The sequence below is a fragment of the Empidonax traillii genome, unplaced genomic scaffold (genome assembly GCF_003031625.1).
Source record: "Empidonax traillii isolate 1590-97213 ecotype Southwest subspecies unplaced genomic scaffold, ASM303162v1 scaffold673:size468873, whole genome shotgun sequence".
NCBI classification, from domain to species: Eukaryota; Metazoa; Chordata; class Aves; order Passeriformes; family Tyrannidae; genus Empidonax; species Empidonax traillii.
Window position 1 is genome coordinate 177,998 of NW_020955866.1, and position 12,598 is coordinate 190,595.

Sequence of the window (12,598 nt, forward strand, 5' to 3'; positions counted from 1 at the left end):
GCCTTTTTGAGTTACAGAGAACGGCGAGGACATTCTAAACCAAAAGATATTGTGAAACAATTGCAGTGTTCCAAATACAGGGCATGTTTACCTTCTATGAAAATGCAATTCCATCTCTGTGCTAGTTTTCTAGCTAACGTTTTCTTTCCAGAATCCTTAAAATGAAAAATACACTTTTAAAAGAAAACCGGGCTGAATAATAATAAAAAAAAAAAAAAAAACAAACACAAAATTGCAAACACATCACACAATAAAGAATATATTTTATATGATAAAAACAATTAAAAGATACCACTGGAATTAGGGCCTCTGAGTTATGCACTGGGAAAACACAGAACATTCTTTAAATACCATCCTGTATTGTATACTGCCTAATATTGCTAAAATACTGCTACTGTCCTTTGCAGTCAATTCTCATCGAAGTCATTATACTGACTTTGTTTTTGAGTAACTCTACCTAAAACTCAGCTATGATTTGCCCACATATCCCTATGAGAAGCCCTTTAGGACTGAAATTTATTATGTTCAGCCTCAAAGCAAATTACGATGCAAAGCTGCTCAAGCCTTTCTGAGTAGGATACATAGGGATAATATAGAGATGTTTTTGCTGCTGCTGAGCAGGGCTTACACAGAGCCAAGGCCTTTTCTGCTTCTCATACTGCCACACTGGTAAGACTGAGGGTGCACAAGGAGTTGGGAGGAGACACAGCTGGGACAGCTGACCCCAACTGACCAAAGGGATACTATACGGCACCGTGCTCAGCTTATAAAGCTGGGGAAGAAGAAGGAAGGGGAGGACATTCACAATTATGGTGTTTGTCTTCCTAATTAACCGTTTTGTGTGATGGGGCCCTGCTCTCTTGAGGGGTGTCTGCCCATGGAAAGCGCTGAACTAATTCCTTGTTTGGCTTTGCTCACGTGCGTGGCTTTTGCTTTATCTGTTAAACTGTCTTTATCTCAACCCGTGAGTTTTCTCACTTTTACCATTCTGATTCTTTGTCCCATCCCACTGGGGAGAGTGAGTGAGTGGTTGTGTGGGGTTTGGTTGCTAGCTGGGGTTAAACCACCACAAAAATAAAAACTATCCAGTTGTCAAAGTGAAAAGAAACTTTTTGAGCAACATGTAACTTTTAACACTTTTAATTGTACCTGACTGATCACTCAGGCCAGAAATTTGCCTCATTAAATAAGATCAGACTCTTTACCACGCTAAAGGATTTGAAGAGTGGAAAAGGTGTTTGTTTTGTAGGTGTTTGATCCTTTCGGCAGCATCGCTAAACTAATGTTTTGAAAGGAAAAATAAAATTGCTAGCAAAATATCTGAAGAAAAAATTTCTCTCAGACATCTTACTGGTTTTCCAAACACAATGAAGCAAGTGGGCTTGGACAACAGAAAGGATTTTTCCGCCTCGTCTTCATCAAAGATGTCTGTAAAGGGCTGAGCTTGTTTTTCCTCCTGCGAAGCCATGTATTATCTAAGACTGGGAGAAAAATACAGTAGTTACACATGTGTAAAATGACTTTCAAATGGAACTGAATTACAAGGTAAATGGCTTTGTAAAAAAAAAAAAAAAGCTGTTAAAAAAAGCTGTTATAAAAAGTTGTATAAGAAAAAGCATTTAGAGAACATACACAATTGAGAACATGCCCATTACTAAGAGAAAAGCCACTTCTGAAAAATAAGGGACTGTTGGAACTGTTGCCTATTGCTCTTTTTTAGTTGCTTCATTGCTTTGTCCTTCCTGCCTCAATTACCACACAGTCTCTCTGGTCCCTGAAATGGACTGTGGGGCTGCTAAGACCTTCACTTGTGAGCGTCAGACACAGAAGGGCCCCGTCATGGTCAGTGGAACCCTACATAGGTACATGAATAAGGCTTTGCAGGATCAAATCACAGTTCATAATCTGTCCACTCACAAATCCCAGCTTTTCCAGGACTGCCAGAAGCTGCACATCCAGTGCTATGCAACAAATTAAAACCAAAACAAGTTTCTAATTACGGGAAGTTGGAGGAAAATTTGGGTGGGCCTTTCACACAAATGGAGGCAAAGAACGTGAGGAGCTTGTTTAAGCTTGTTTGAAATAGGCAAAAAAAAACCCGCTGGCTTTCTTTAGAGGGCCACTTCAGTCTCCCCCATCCAGCCCCTGTACAACCTCCATGTAACCCAATACAGCCCCACAAAACCCCTAGTCATTTTTAAATTCAATAATTGAATTTGAAAATTCTACAGAAATGCAGAATGACAATCTGAAAAAGTTTGTCTTGAAATGTCAAACTGAAACATTCAGATACCTTCACAGTAAGTATTTTAATATTAAAAAAACAAAGCCCTGCATGTGCGAACCAATCCCCGATTTCTCTCACGGGAAACTCACCCGCTGAGCTCTACCTGCCCTTCCCCGCCGTCTGGCCCCTTCCAAAACCTTCAGTTTCCAAATTCACAAAAAATACCACAAGCAAAGCATTAAACCAGACAAACAGACACACACCCTCCCCACTCCCAGGACCGTGTCCCGGTGGGCGCCTCCCTCGGGTCGGGCACTTACTTCGGGCGCGCGCGGGGCCTGCGCGAGGGCGCGGGGACTGCCGCGCGCCCTCGGTGCCCGGGCAACCGCCGGGCCCCGCCCCCTGGCCCTAGACCTGGCCCCGCCCCCGCACTTGGCCCCGCCCCCAGACATGGAGCCCCGCCCTGCCAGGAAGGGTGATACAACGGCCCCGCCCCTAATATTGGCCACGCCTCTTTCTCATAGGAGGGTAATTCGGAGGCCCCGCCCCCCAGGGAAGGGGAAGGCGGCGGGGTGTGGGCGGGGCTGCGGAGCTGTTCCTGGTGCTGACCGTGCTCCCCTCGCAGGGAGCGCGTCCCGGCGGGAACAGCGGCTGCCGCTGAGGCCGCGGCCGCCCCGCCCGCCCCGATGGCGCCGCCGGGAGCCGCCGCTGCCGAGGAGCGGCGCCTGACGCTGCCGCGCCGGCCCCTCCGGCAGTGGTGGAGGCGGTGGCCGCGGCGGCGCAGGCGTGCTCCTGCTCCCGCCCGTGGGTGCGCCTGCGCGGTGGCGCGCGGGGACTTCCGGGTTTCCCGGTTGCCGGAGGTGTGTCCCGGCGCATTCCCGGTGTGTGTCCCCCGCCCTGGCGGGGACCGACCGCTTCTTCCTGGGCTGTCCCCGGGCAGCCTCCGCCGCTCCCGCCCCGGCCCTGTCTCGGGGCCGCCATGCCGGCGGCGGCCGCCCCCCTGATCAGCTCCGTGCAGAAGCTGGTGCTGTACGAGACCAGGGCTGTAAGTAGCGACAACCCCGCCGCCGCTCCCGGGGCTGGGAATGTCCTGGCTCCCCCAGCGTGCTGGCTCGGCTCTGCCCGGGGCTGCTGCCTCGGCTGGGCTGTAGCTTGTCAAAAAACCGCTCCTTTACCTTCTTTCCCTTTTGCTGGGGTTTGGTTCGTTTTGGTCACATTCAAAACATCCCAAGAACTTAAAAGAAAAGAAAAGAAAAAGAGTGTTTGAAGTTCTTGCCTTCACCATGTTTGAGGCTCATGCCTGAAGCGAAGGAAGGGCCCCTGACACGCAGGTCAGCACAGAGCCCTTCGGTGTTGGGTGCTGCCAGGGTGGCAGGGAAGGCTGGGCCCCGCTTGTTGTGTCGTGTGGCTGTGTCGCACAGCAGGCTCACGGTGCTCGGTCGTGCCAGGGGGAGTCAAAACCGGGCAGCTGAAGGCGTTCAGAACTATTGAATTCAGATTTTAATTAAGACTTAAAGCAGGATGGCTGAAGTGGTTACCACCCGCACCGATCTGTTTGCTACTTCTGGCAGATTTCGGTCCTCGTCCTATGAACAGCTAGCGAAACAGTTTCCAGAGTTTTCTGTCTGGCCTCTGGAAGTAAGCTGTTGAAGATTTTTAGCATTCCTTATGTCCTTTTTCGGAAAATGTAACGTGTTATTCACAGTACTTTTTTGCCATGGGCAAAATGAATTGTAGGCTTGAGTGGTAATTTCTGCTTTAACCACATGATGAGCAGCATGTGAGTCAGATTCCGATTTCTTGATGTAAATAAACTGAGATAATACTACTGTGTTTGTCATACTTTAACTCCAAATCAAATTTCTTTGTGTAGTTTCCCTTGTTTCATTATATGTTGGGTTTTTTAAACTTGAGGTAGTTTTTGATACAGTCAGGTACCATGGCTTTAAATGCAACAGTCAGCTCCATTTTAAGTTCAGATGTTATCTGTAGCGATAACAGAAAGATGTTTTGTACACTGAAGTCAGTGTAGCCTCCTGGAAACTTACCAAAGTGGCATGGATCGGATGACAGGGATGCAGTTTGGTCTGCCTGAATAGTCTCAATATGAAGAAGAATCTGACTTCCAGCTTTGGTTCTCTCAGAAGTAGGTTCATGCTTTTGAGCTAATTCCTCATTAAACAGCCTGTGAAACAGAGAAGGATTAAAACATGTGGAGTTAACAGTATAAATAAATAAAAAAAAAGAAGTTTACACTCCAGAAAGTCTTTCCAGAATGTTTTTTTTTTTTCTATGCCTAAAGGAATTTGACGGCTGCCTTATTCATCTTTCTCACTGCTGCTGGAAAAGGCTGATTGTTGCTTTATTTTCAGCCAAATTATCGCTGTATGTGAGGAGGGCAGTGGGGAAGTGTGATTTCTGAATCAGGTCCTAAATTACTGAATTTAGTTGTTCTTGGCTCACAACTCATGCTGCCTCTCAGTTAGCTGAGTTTTGGCGTCTTGTGACCAGCATGCATGGATATCTGACCTGCTCCTCTCTGAGCTGTAAGACTCAGTTCCTGAGAGACAACATGTTGTGTGCAGGGTCGATATTGTGCTTTAGAGTTTGGTCAGCTCGCCGCAATTCTTTAGGTCTCTCAGGTTGATCCTCTTAGTTCAGGAACCACAGTCTTTTACATCTGGCCAGTGGTGGTTGGCAGTACCTGCCTGAATGGATGGGTTTGCCCATGCTCTGTTCTGTTCAGAATTCAGTAAGGGTCAGATCCAGCAGTCCTGATCACTCCAGGAAGCAAGATGGTTTCCATCAGCTAGAAAAGACAGTGGTTTGTGGATGAACGTGTGCCATTTGAAATGTCTCAGCTGAGCAAGGATGTTTCAAAGCTGTTCCTATAGTCTCTTCTTGTGAGCGATGACAATGAAACGTTTTCCCTGAGTGTGTTTATGTTCTTATTTAAAAAAATTTAAAACCTGCAAATTTAAAGCCCATTGTGTTTTGATACTCAAGTTCTAGTTCTTTTTTTCAAAAGGAAAAATACAATAGGAATAATTTTGGTGTGATTATATGAGAAGAGTTGATGAATTTAATAAACTCATAAACTGAAGTATATTAGAAGGGACTTCTATAGTCCCTTTAGAAGGGACTTTAGAGCTTTCTGAAGGCTGAACAAACCCATTTCTCTCAGTCTCTCCCAGTGCATCATGTGCTCTGTGCTCCAGCTCATCTGGGTAGCTCTCTGCTGGACTCACTCACTCACTGTGGTGATGTCCATCTTGTACTGGGGAGCCTAAAACTGGACTGCAAATTTGAACAGGTCACAGTCGCTGTTGCAGCTGATTCAGTGTCGTGCTGGGCTGCTGACAGTAGTTCCCACTTCTTCTCCCTGAGGTATCTCTCGTGTGGTCTCCTTTGCATGAAATCTCACAGTCATGCAGTTGCCAGCTCTGACAGTCACTGTGTGACTGTCAGTATGGTGTGTCACCCAGACATAAAAATGAATAGCTTTCTCCTGGTTTCGAGTGCTCTTCTGATTTCCCCAAGGCCAAACGCTTGCTGGATGGAGCATGTGGGATCCGGAGTTGTATCAGATACAAGGTAATATGAAACTGTATCCTAAGATTCCTGGTGGAGACCCTGAGTGGGCAAAGAAGGGATGACTTAAGTTGTCAGCAGTGGGAGAAACAGTGGACTTTACACTGGTCATACTACTTTTTTCTGTAAAACTCCTCTGTGTTAAAGCAGTAAGAGATGAAATGGATGAGAAAGTGGGAAAAGTGAAAATGGTTTAGGGAGGGTTTTTTAATTTTTTTTTTTAAGTTAAAAATACGGTAGTATTATTTAAGTCAAACAGGAAAGGCTCTGGTGGTGTTATTGGAGCCAAATGTGAGACTGCTAGAGGTGTGGAGAACTGAATTCACAGTGTCAATTGAATCAACAGAGAGTGAAATTCTATATTTTCTGTCCCCGTTTATATTTAGGATACTTGCTAAAACCTACCTTTTAAACTGATGCTTTGGATAAGTAAATGCCATGGAGATGTTAACTGTATCTCCTGTTGGTCTGGGGAAATTGAAGGCTTGTTTAGAAGTAGTCAGAAAGATGAACTAAAGGTTGTATTCAGATCAATGTCAATTAATTTTCATTTTATGCATATATTGACTGCTGAAATGCACACCAGAGGGCACTAAAGATATTTCAGCACTATGACTAATAAGAGATGAAAGATGTTTTCCTCCCTTCTTCAGGAGAAGATGGTACTTTTGTGTATTCCCCCAAATGGAGCCCACCTGAAAGCTGTAGTTTAGTTCACTGGAAATTATCGTTCCCCTAAGGCAGGGTGACTTTGAACAAGTCAATTTGTATCATCTCTGTAAAGGCATATCACTTGCCTATCTTTCAGGATATTATGAGGCTTAATTAATAATATTTTATTCTAATCAAGTTTTTCTACAGTCTCCATCTCCAAAGTATTCAAATGACTTGCATAAGCTTATTAAGCAACGTGACCTGCATAAATACCTGTAGGTTTTTCTGCCCTTTTTTTTTTTTCTGTGTAGAAACTGTGTCCCTTTGTTTTATTTTAAATTTAATTTATTCTAATAATAATAATAAATGTAAACATTTGTATAGTAACAAAACTAGGGTTTGCTTATTTAATGCTGAAGTTAGTCTGTGATCAAATTGAAGAAACTGTAATGTAAAATATGACTTTACAGAAAAAGCTACAGAATTTTTACTGAATTATGAGGTGAACTGATTTATATAGATGGTTATCTGGTACATTTAAAAATATTGGAAGTAATGAACAGCTGGACAACCGTTACATACCATAATTTCTAGCTAGAAGTGGCTGTGAAATTTGTTCTCTTTGTAGCAGTTTTATTAGCAGAAGATGGCCCCTTTCAGCTGACTGTCCTATTCCCTGTGTCATGGCTTTCTAGGAATGGTAATTATGTAGTGGAGCAGAGGATGGAGTAGGCACAAGAGAAGGAGTTTTATGAAAACCAGGAAAGCTCAGTTTCTGTCTTAAATGTCTTGATATACTAACAGATATATGGCAATAAAATAGAGAAACTTAATCAACTGGTGAATGTGGGATCTGAGAGCATTTTTGAGTGGGGCAAGTACTTGGTAGAATAGCAGTAATGAGAACACCATAAGTTTTGAAGGGTGTGTGCCATTCAGGAAGAGCAAAAATAAAGTTCAAAAGGGGTAGCACCACACTGCATGTGAAAGATGTGCCTTCAAATATCTGCCTAAAGTTGTTATGGTAACATATTTTCGATTTCTTTTTTCTTGTATTGTCCCGGGTGTCATCATTCAATCACTAGATTAACAGGAGGAAGGTACACTTGGAGATTTGGTTTTGTTGAGAATCCACCTTTCTGGATGGGCTGGTGATTAGGGGCTTGTGGATAAATGATCGTAAATTGATGTATTTAAAGATAAGGATTCTATGAAAAGAAGGGCATTTTTTTTTTAAATGTAACAAGGGATGAATAAAAATAGGGATTTTCTATTGCCATTTTTTATTATAAAAAATAAGTTTGTTATGGCCCTAAAACTAAATGGATGTTTTTCCTTGTTTAAAGTAAGAATTCACTCTGAGTATGGATGTACTGGACAAGGGGTGAAAAGAAAATGAGTAACAAGAGTGGGGTTATGAAAAATGGATCAATCGGCGTTGAGGTAGAAATAAAATTAAATATACTAAACAGTGGAATGAATGTAAATATTTTCAAGTTGCTGAAGTTAAGGGTAACATGACAAATGGAATATTTAATCCATTATGAAGTCCCACACATAATTATCCATAGGAAAGTAATTGAAAATTGAGGCAAATGACATAAAACAGAGTCTAGACTTACAAAGGTGCTATCAGATTAACCTAGTTGTATTGCACATCTTCATCTAAAAATTGGATGGCCTTATGTATTTAAATCAAATCTTCCGTGGAGGTGTAGTGCCACAAGGAAAATCTCTGGCTATGGAAGGAGGGGAGTTAGTAGGTAAATTAGTGTGAAGTGAATGAGGAATCATCTGATAGGGATGATTTTTTTTCAGGTAATGTTTTTAAGACTGATATACTTCAGCATTTTCAATAATGTTATTAGCCCAAAATGTAGGCCAGCTCTGGTTAGACTTTTGAAATATTGGAAATAATCAGGATAATCAGAGCACAAGAAAGCAAGAAATGATTTTGACCCTCAAGCGTAGATAATAATTTGAAATAGGATGGCATACTGTGAAATTTTATGCACCTTAGGATAGATTACACACCAGTGAAAGTTTATGGAGAGTTTATCAATTCAGAAGCAGCAGAAGGGAAGGAGGAGGATCTGGGTGTTTTATCTGAAGAGGGATTGGGAGGTTGAGCTGCAGAGGAAGTTAAATTTTAAAAAAGGCAAATGTGGTCTTTTGTGGTATGGTCATTAATGAAAAATACTAATGTATCTCTAGAATGAAACTATGTATGGTGTAGACTTACTGTTCACGTTCATTTAAGAAATAAGATTTCAACCAGAACAGGTCCATTGAAGGTCCAGTGAGGTAACATATATGCTAGTGATGTCCTGGGAGGAGCAAAGGGACAGCAAGATTTCTTTAGTCTATTGAAGTGAGCGCTGAAAAGGCACCCAGATACATAGGTTTCTGAAAGCATTCTGGCAGGATAGGTGCTAATGTGCAAAGAGGTATTTGGCTAAAGGAAAATGTGTAGATTGATAATTAATAGATTTAGCTGAAAATGAGAAGGGGCAATCTTGAGGAATGCTTCAGTGGAGCAGCAAGAGCAGAGTCCTGTTTGGGGGAAAAAAGCATTGATTGCCTTAGGACAAAAGGGATTCACCGAGTGCTGCGGCTGTAGGATTCAGAATAGGTACCTATTATTGCATACCCTGAGAGTAGTGCTTGGCAGCATACATCCTTAAAATATCTCATGTTGAAAGAGCTTCTTTTGAAGAGTTTCAAAAGATTACAGGAAGCAGATTGCATGCCAATTCAGTTTTTGCTTTTTTTCAGGTATCTCTCTTTACCTCTTATTGTATCTTCCTTTTTTCATGTCATTCTGCCAGTTTCTATGAGAGGTGAAAGACCAACACTTCCTGAATTGCTGTAGGTTCTGTAGAAGGAAAGAACATAGTGGAGTTCTTGCTGTATCTTACATCGAGGTGTAATTATTCTATGATTTTGTTTTAATTGTCAATAAATTACATGTATTTTCCCCAGGTCAAGTCTGTTTTGCCCGTAATGGTAAGTCTTAGGCAATCTTTCTCTACGCACCTTGACCCATCAGCTTTTTCATCTTATTTTCTGTGCCTGTCCACTTGAGGAGGGAGAGCGAGAGAGTGCCTGGGTGGAGGTCTCGCAGCTGGTCAAGGTCAATGCGCCACACTTCTTCAGGGCTTTGTGTTTTCAGACTTATCCATGGTGCTAACAGTTATCTTTTGCAAGCATTTTGTTTAAAATTTTAAGTGTTTTCTTCGTGCTCCCTGCAGATTAAAAGTTGGCTGTGGTAGTGCGCTTTTCAAGTAACTTTTAATGTATTTTTACTTTTTTTTCTTGCTGATTAAGCTGTTTGTAGCTTTTTAACCAAGGAGTGAAAGAAGTTTTTTTTCAGTGCTAACATTCCTCAATGCTAATTAGTCTATACAAAGAAGCAAATCATATTTTTAGACCAGAGTTACAAGAAGTAATCTTAAAGGAAAAAAATTAAATTAAAAAATTGTGAGTAGGTTGTTTGATTTCAGAACTATTATCTTGCCATTAAAAACAACAATTTGCAGTAAGAAGTTTTTTATTTTGTTTAGACTCCTTTTAGAAGATGTTCTCTTTGTTTTGGCTGAATCAGAAGATTGATAAAAGAGGGTGTAAAGCCCTTCAATTAGATTGCTTTGGTTAAAGCTCAGTCCCAGGTGGAAGCGACTGATGATTATTCCTGTCTTGTAGTTGCTTAGTGATAATTGTGCAATGTATTAAGCTTCATTCCAGTCCTGTAGCTGCACAGTGCACTGCCGTGGTTGGTAAAGTGCACTTGTTAACAAGTTTCAGCCAAGGCAAGAGCAGACTAAACCTGGAAGCAGCATGTGTCACCTCAGGTGATGGTTGAAGGGCTCTGGCCAGAGCAGTGTGAAGGAGCCTGTGCAGTTTCTCCTTGTGTACTGTTCTCTGGAGAAAGTACTTTGTTTCGTCAAGGTCGTCCATTTATCTAAATGCACTGGCTTTGCTGTGGAGTTGTTTGAGACAGTTGGAAAATGCTTAAATTTATTTAGTTCAACTTAGTAAGAAACAGAATGCGATAATAAGGATAGAAACTCTCAGAAAGGTTTCTGTAGCTTACCTGTGGATTCTCTTTTTTTTTACTGCAGTCATTTCTATTAATCAAAAGAATTGTAAACAATAAGCACATTTTCGCTTTGATTAATTTTACAATTATATTACAACCTCAGAAATTAATTTATGTTATGTTACATTCTCAGTGTTGATTTGGTATTTGTTGTTATATTTTCCAAGTATTCATGTGATGGTAAATTTAATTGTGGAACATGTCACCGATACGGTTTTACTTGTGCTCCGTGTCATCCACTAAGACAGACTTTTATTCATTAGAGACATAAATTACGTAGCAGAAACATCTAATGTTGAATTGACTTTTTTGTATATTTTTTTGCATTGTTAGTTTTCATACAATCTTTTTTTTCCTGTCAGATCTTGTAAATTGAATATGAGTTGGCATATCATGCTGTTTTTCAATTAATTATGGGGTTTGTTTCAGCCAGTCCTGAAAATTTCCGAGATAGAAGTTTAATTTTGGATTCTTAGTTTTGAGCACTAGTCCAAATTCAAAAGTTTTTGCCGATTACTTTACTACTTCTTTATCACTTCCACAAGAATATTCTCTAACACTCAGTGGGTAAGATTCCCATTAGCCAAATAGAGATTTCCCATTGCCTGGCTTACTTTAAGTCCATTGACGCTCAGTTTTGAGGCTGTTCTCAACTGACCTTGCTTAATACATTACACAGCCTAGCTAACTTAAAACCCCTAAATTAGTCCTTAAAGGACTTCAAAGAGAGCCTGTTAAGTACCGTTCATTATGGTGTTTTTGCTTCCGTGGTTTGCAGATACAATTACTCCTCCTGTAATCTAGCTCTACTGTGGTTCCAAGCAGGAGCCGCAGCATTGCCTAAAGCTGGCTGACCCTGCAGCTGTGCATAACCCACTATAGCAGCTGCTAAGGTGATGCAAGTGATGCATTCTTCATAGCACTTCTCTATGTTTTATCGGTTAATTAAAATGGAAACTTAAAATGAGCTTCCTTAGTAATAGCATTTGCAACCCTATGTGCATCTCTCTCTCTCTCTCTCTGTGTCTCTCTCTTCCTGTGTGCCATGTGCCGTGTTTCAGTTTTAAATGTGGTCTTTGGTACAAACAGCTGTTTGGGCAAGCGTCTTAAAGTTGTACGATTCTGGTTTTATTCAGGATTATTTGTTGGTAACCATAGGTGTGACTTTGGGAAGAAATTGTGCTCATTTAACAATCTGGACATGGTGGGACATCATTGAGCTGTGTTGCAGTATTGTGGACTACTTAAAATTGTTTAGCTTTAATCCGTTAGGAGTTTTCTAAAAATAAAGAAGCAGCACTCTGAAAATGCGAGGTAACTTACCATGTGTATTACAGATGAAAATATTTCTCTCTGCCCATTCACCTTCTGCTGCATGAAGAAAAAGGTGGTTTGATGGCACAGTCAGAGGAAGAGTCTGTCTTGGTATTGCTTGCTGGTGGGTGATAACAGTGGAAGAGCTCCATCCTCCACCTTTGTGTCATTTAGTGCCACGCACTGCCGTTATGATTCCTCTCCTGGGAAGCACAGATCTTGGCACGAAGGGATCTCCTGCAGAGGCTACTCTGAGGGGACAGGCTGGGGAGCCTGGCTGTGCACAGCAGCACTTTGCTGCTCAAAAACCTGTAGGAAACATTTTCCTGTGCCAAAGTGCTGTCTTGGACGCTTTAGTGAGGGAGTACTCTGATGGAATATGACTTTGAAGGGCCTTCTTACTATCATTTAGGAGTAAACAGCAAAACTTGACACTTAGTAAGCACTGTTATGTCAGTGTACTAGGTGGAGCCAGAAGTTAATTCCGTTTCCTTTTATGGCTTTCGAAGTTAAGTATTTTATTGTCTTTCTTAAAACTTACTATCTAGATGCTTTTGTGAATTCAGGGAACCTGAAGAGGGCTTTGAATTCTTCTTTCATCTAAAGTATTTTTGCTGTAAAGATGTTTGTTAACATCTAATTGTACAAATTATGAAATCGTGAGGTTTCCATGAATATTATTGATTTCCTCTCTCACATCTTAAGTCCATGTG

The 12,598-nt window shown here is 41.6% G+C and overlaps 2 protein-coding genes across 3 annotated transcripts in view; one reads left to right on the plus strand and one right to left on the minus strand.

The window, feature by feature from the left end:
- AK9 (adenylate kinase 9) overlaps window positions 1-2,547 on the minus strand; it is a 56,596-nt gene extending 54,049 nt beyond the window's left edge. For both annotated transcript variants that reach the window (XM_027899509.1, XM_027899508.1), the window contains exons 1-3: window positions 2,491-2,547; window positions 1,352-1,481; window positions 92-155 (exon numbers count right to left, since the gene is read on the minus strand). In XM_027899509.1, coding sequence (XP_027755310.1) covers window positions 92-155; window positions 1,352-1,468 — 181 coding nt within the window. In that variant the 5' untranslated portion in view covers window positions 1,469-1,481; window positions 2,491-2,547. The remainder of the gene's footprint in view (window positions 1-91; window positions 156-1,351; window positions 1,482-2,490) is intronic.
- A 601-nt stretch (window positions 2,548-3,148) lies between these two features.
- Window positions 3,149-12,598, plus strand: part of FIG4 (FIG4 phosphoinositide 5-phosphatase) — a 61,530-nt gene continuing 52,080 nt past the window's right edge. The window contains exon 1 of the mRNA XM_027899513.1: window positions 3,149-3,272. Coding sequence (XP_027755314.1) covers window positions 3,207-3,272 — 66 coding nt within the window. The 5' untranslated portion in view covers window positions 3,149-3,206. The remainder of the gene's footprint in view (window positions 3,273-12,598) is intronic.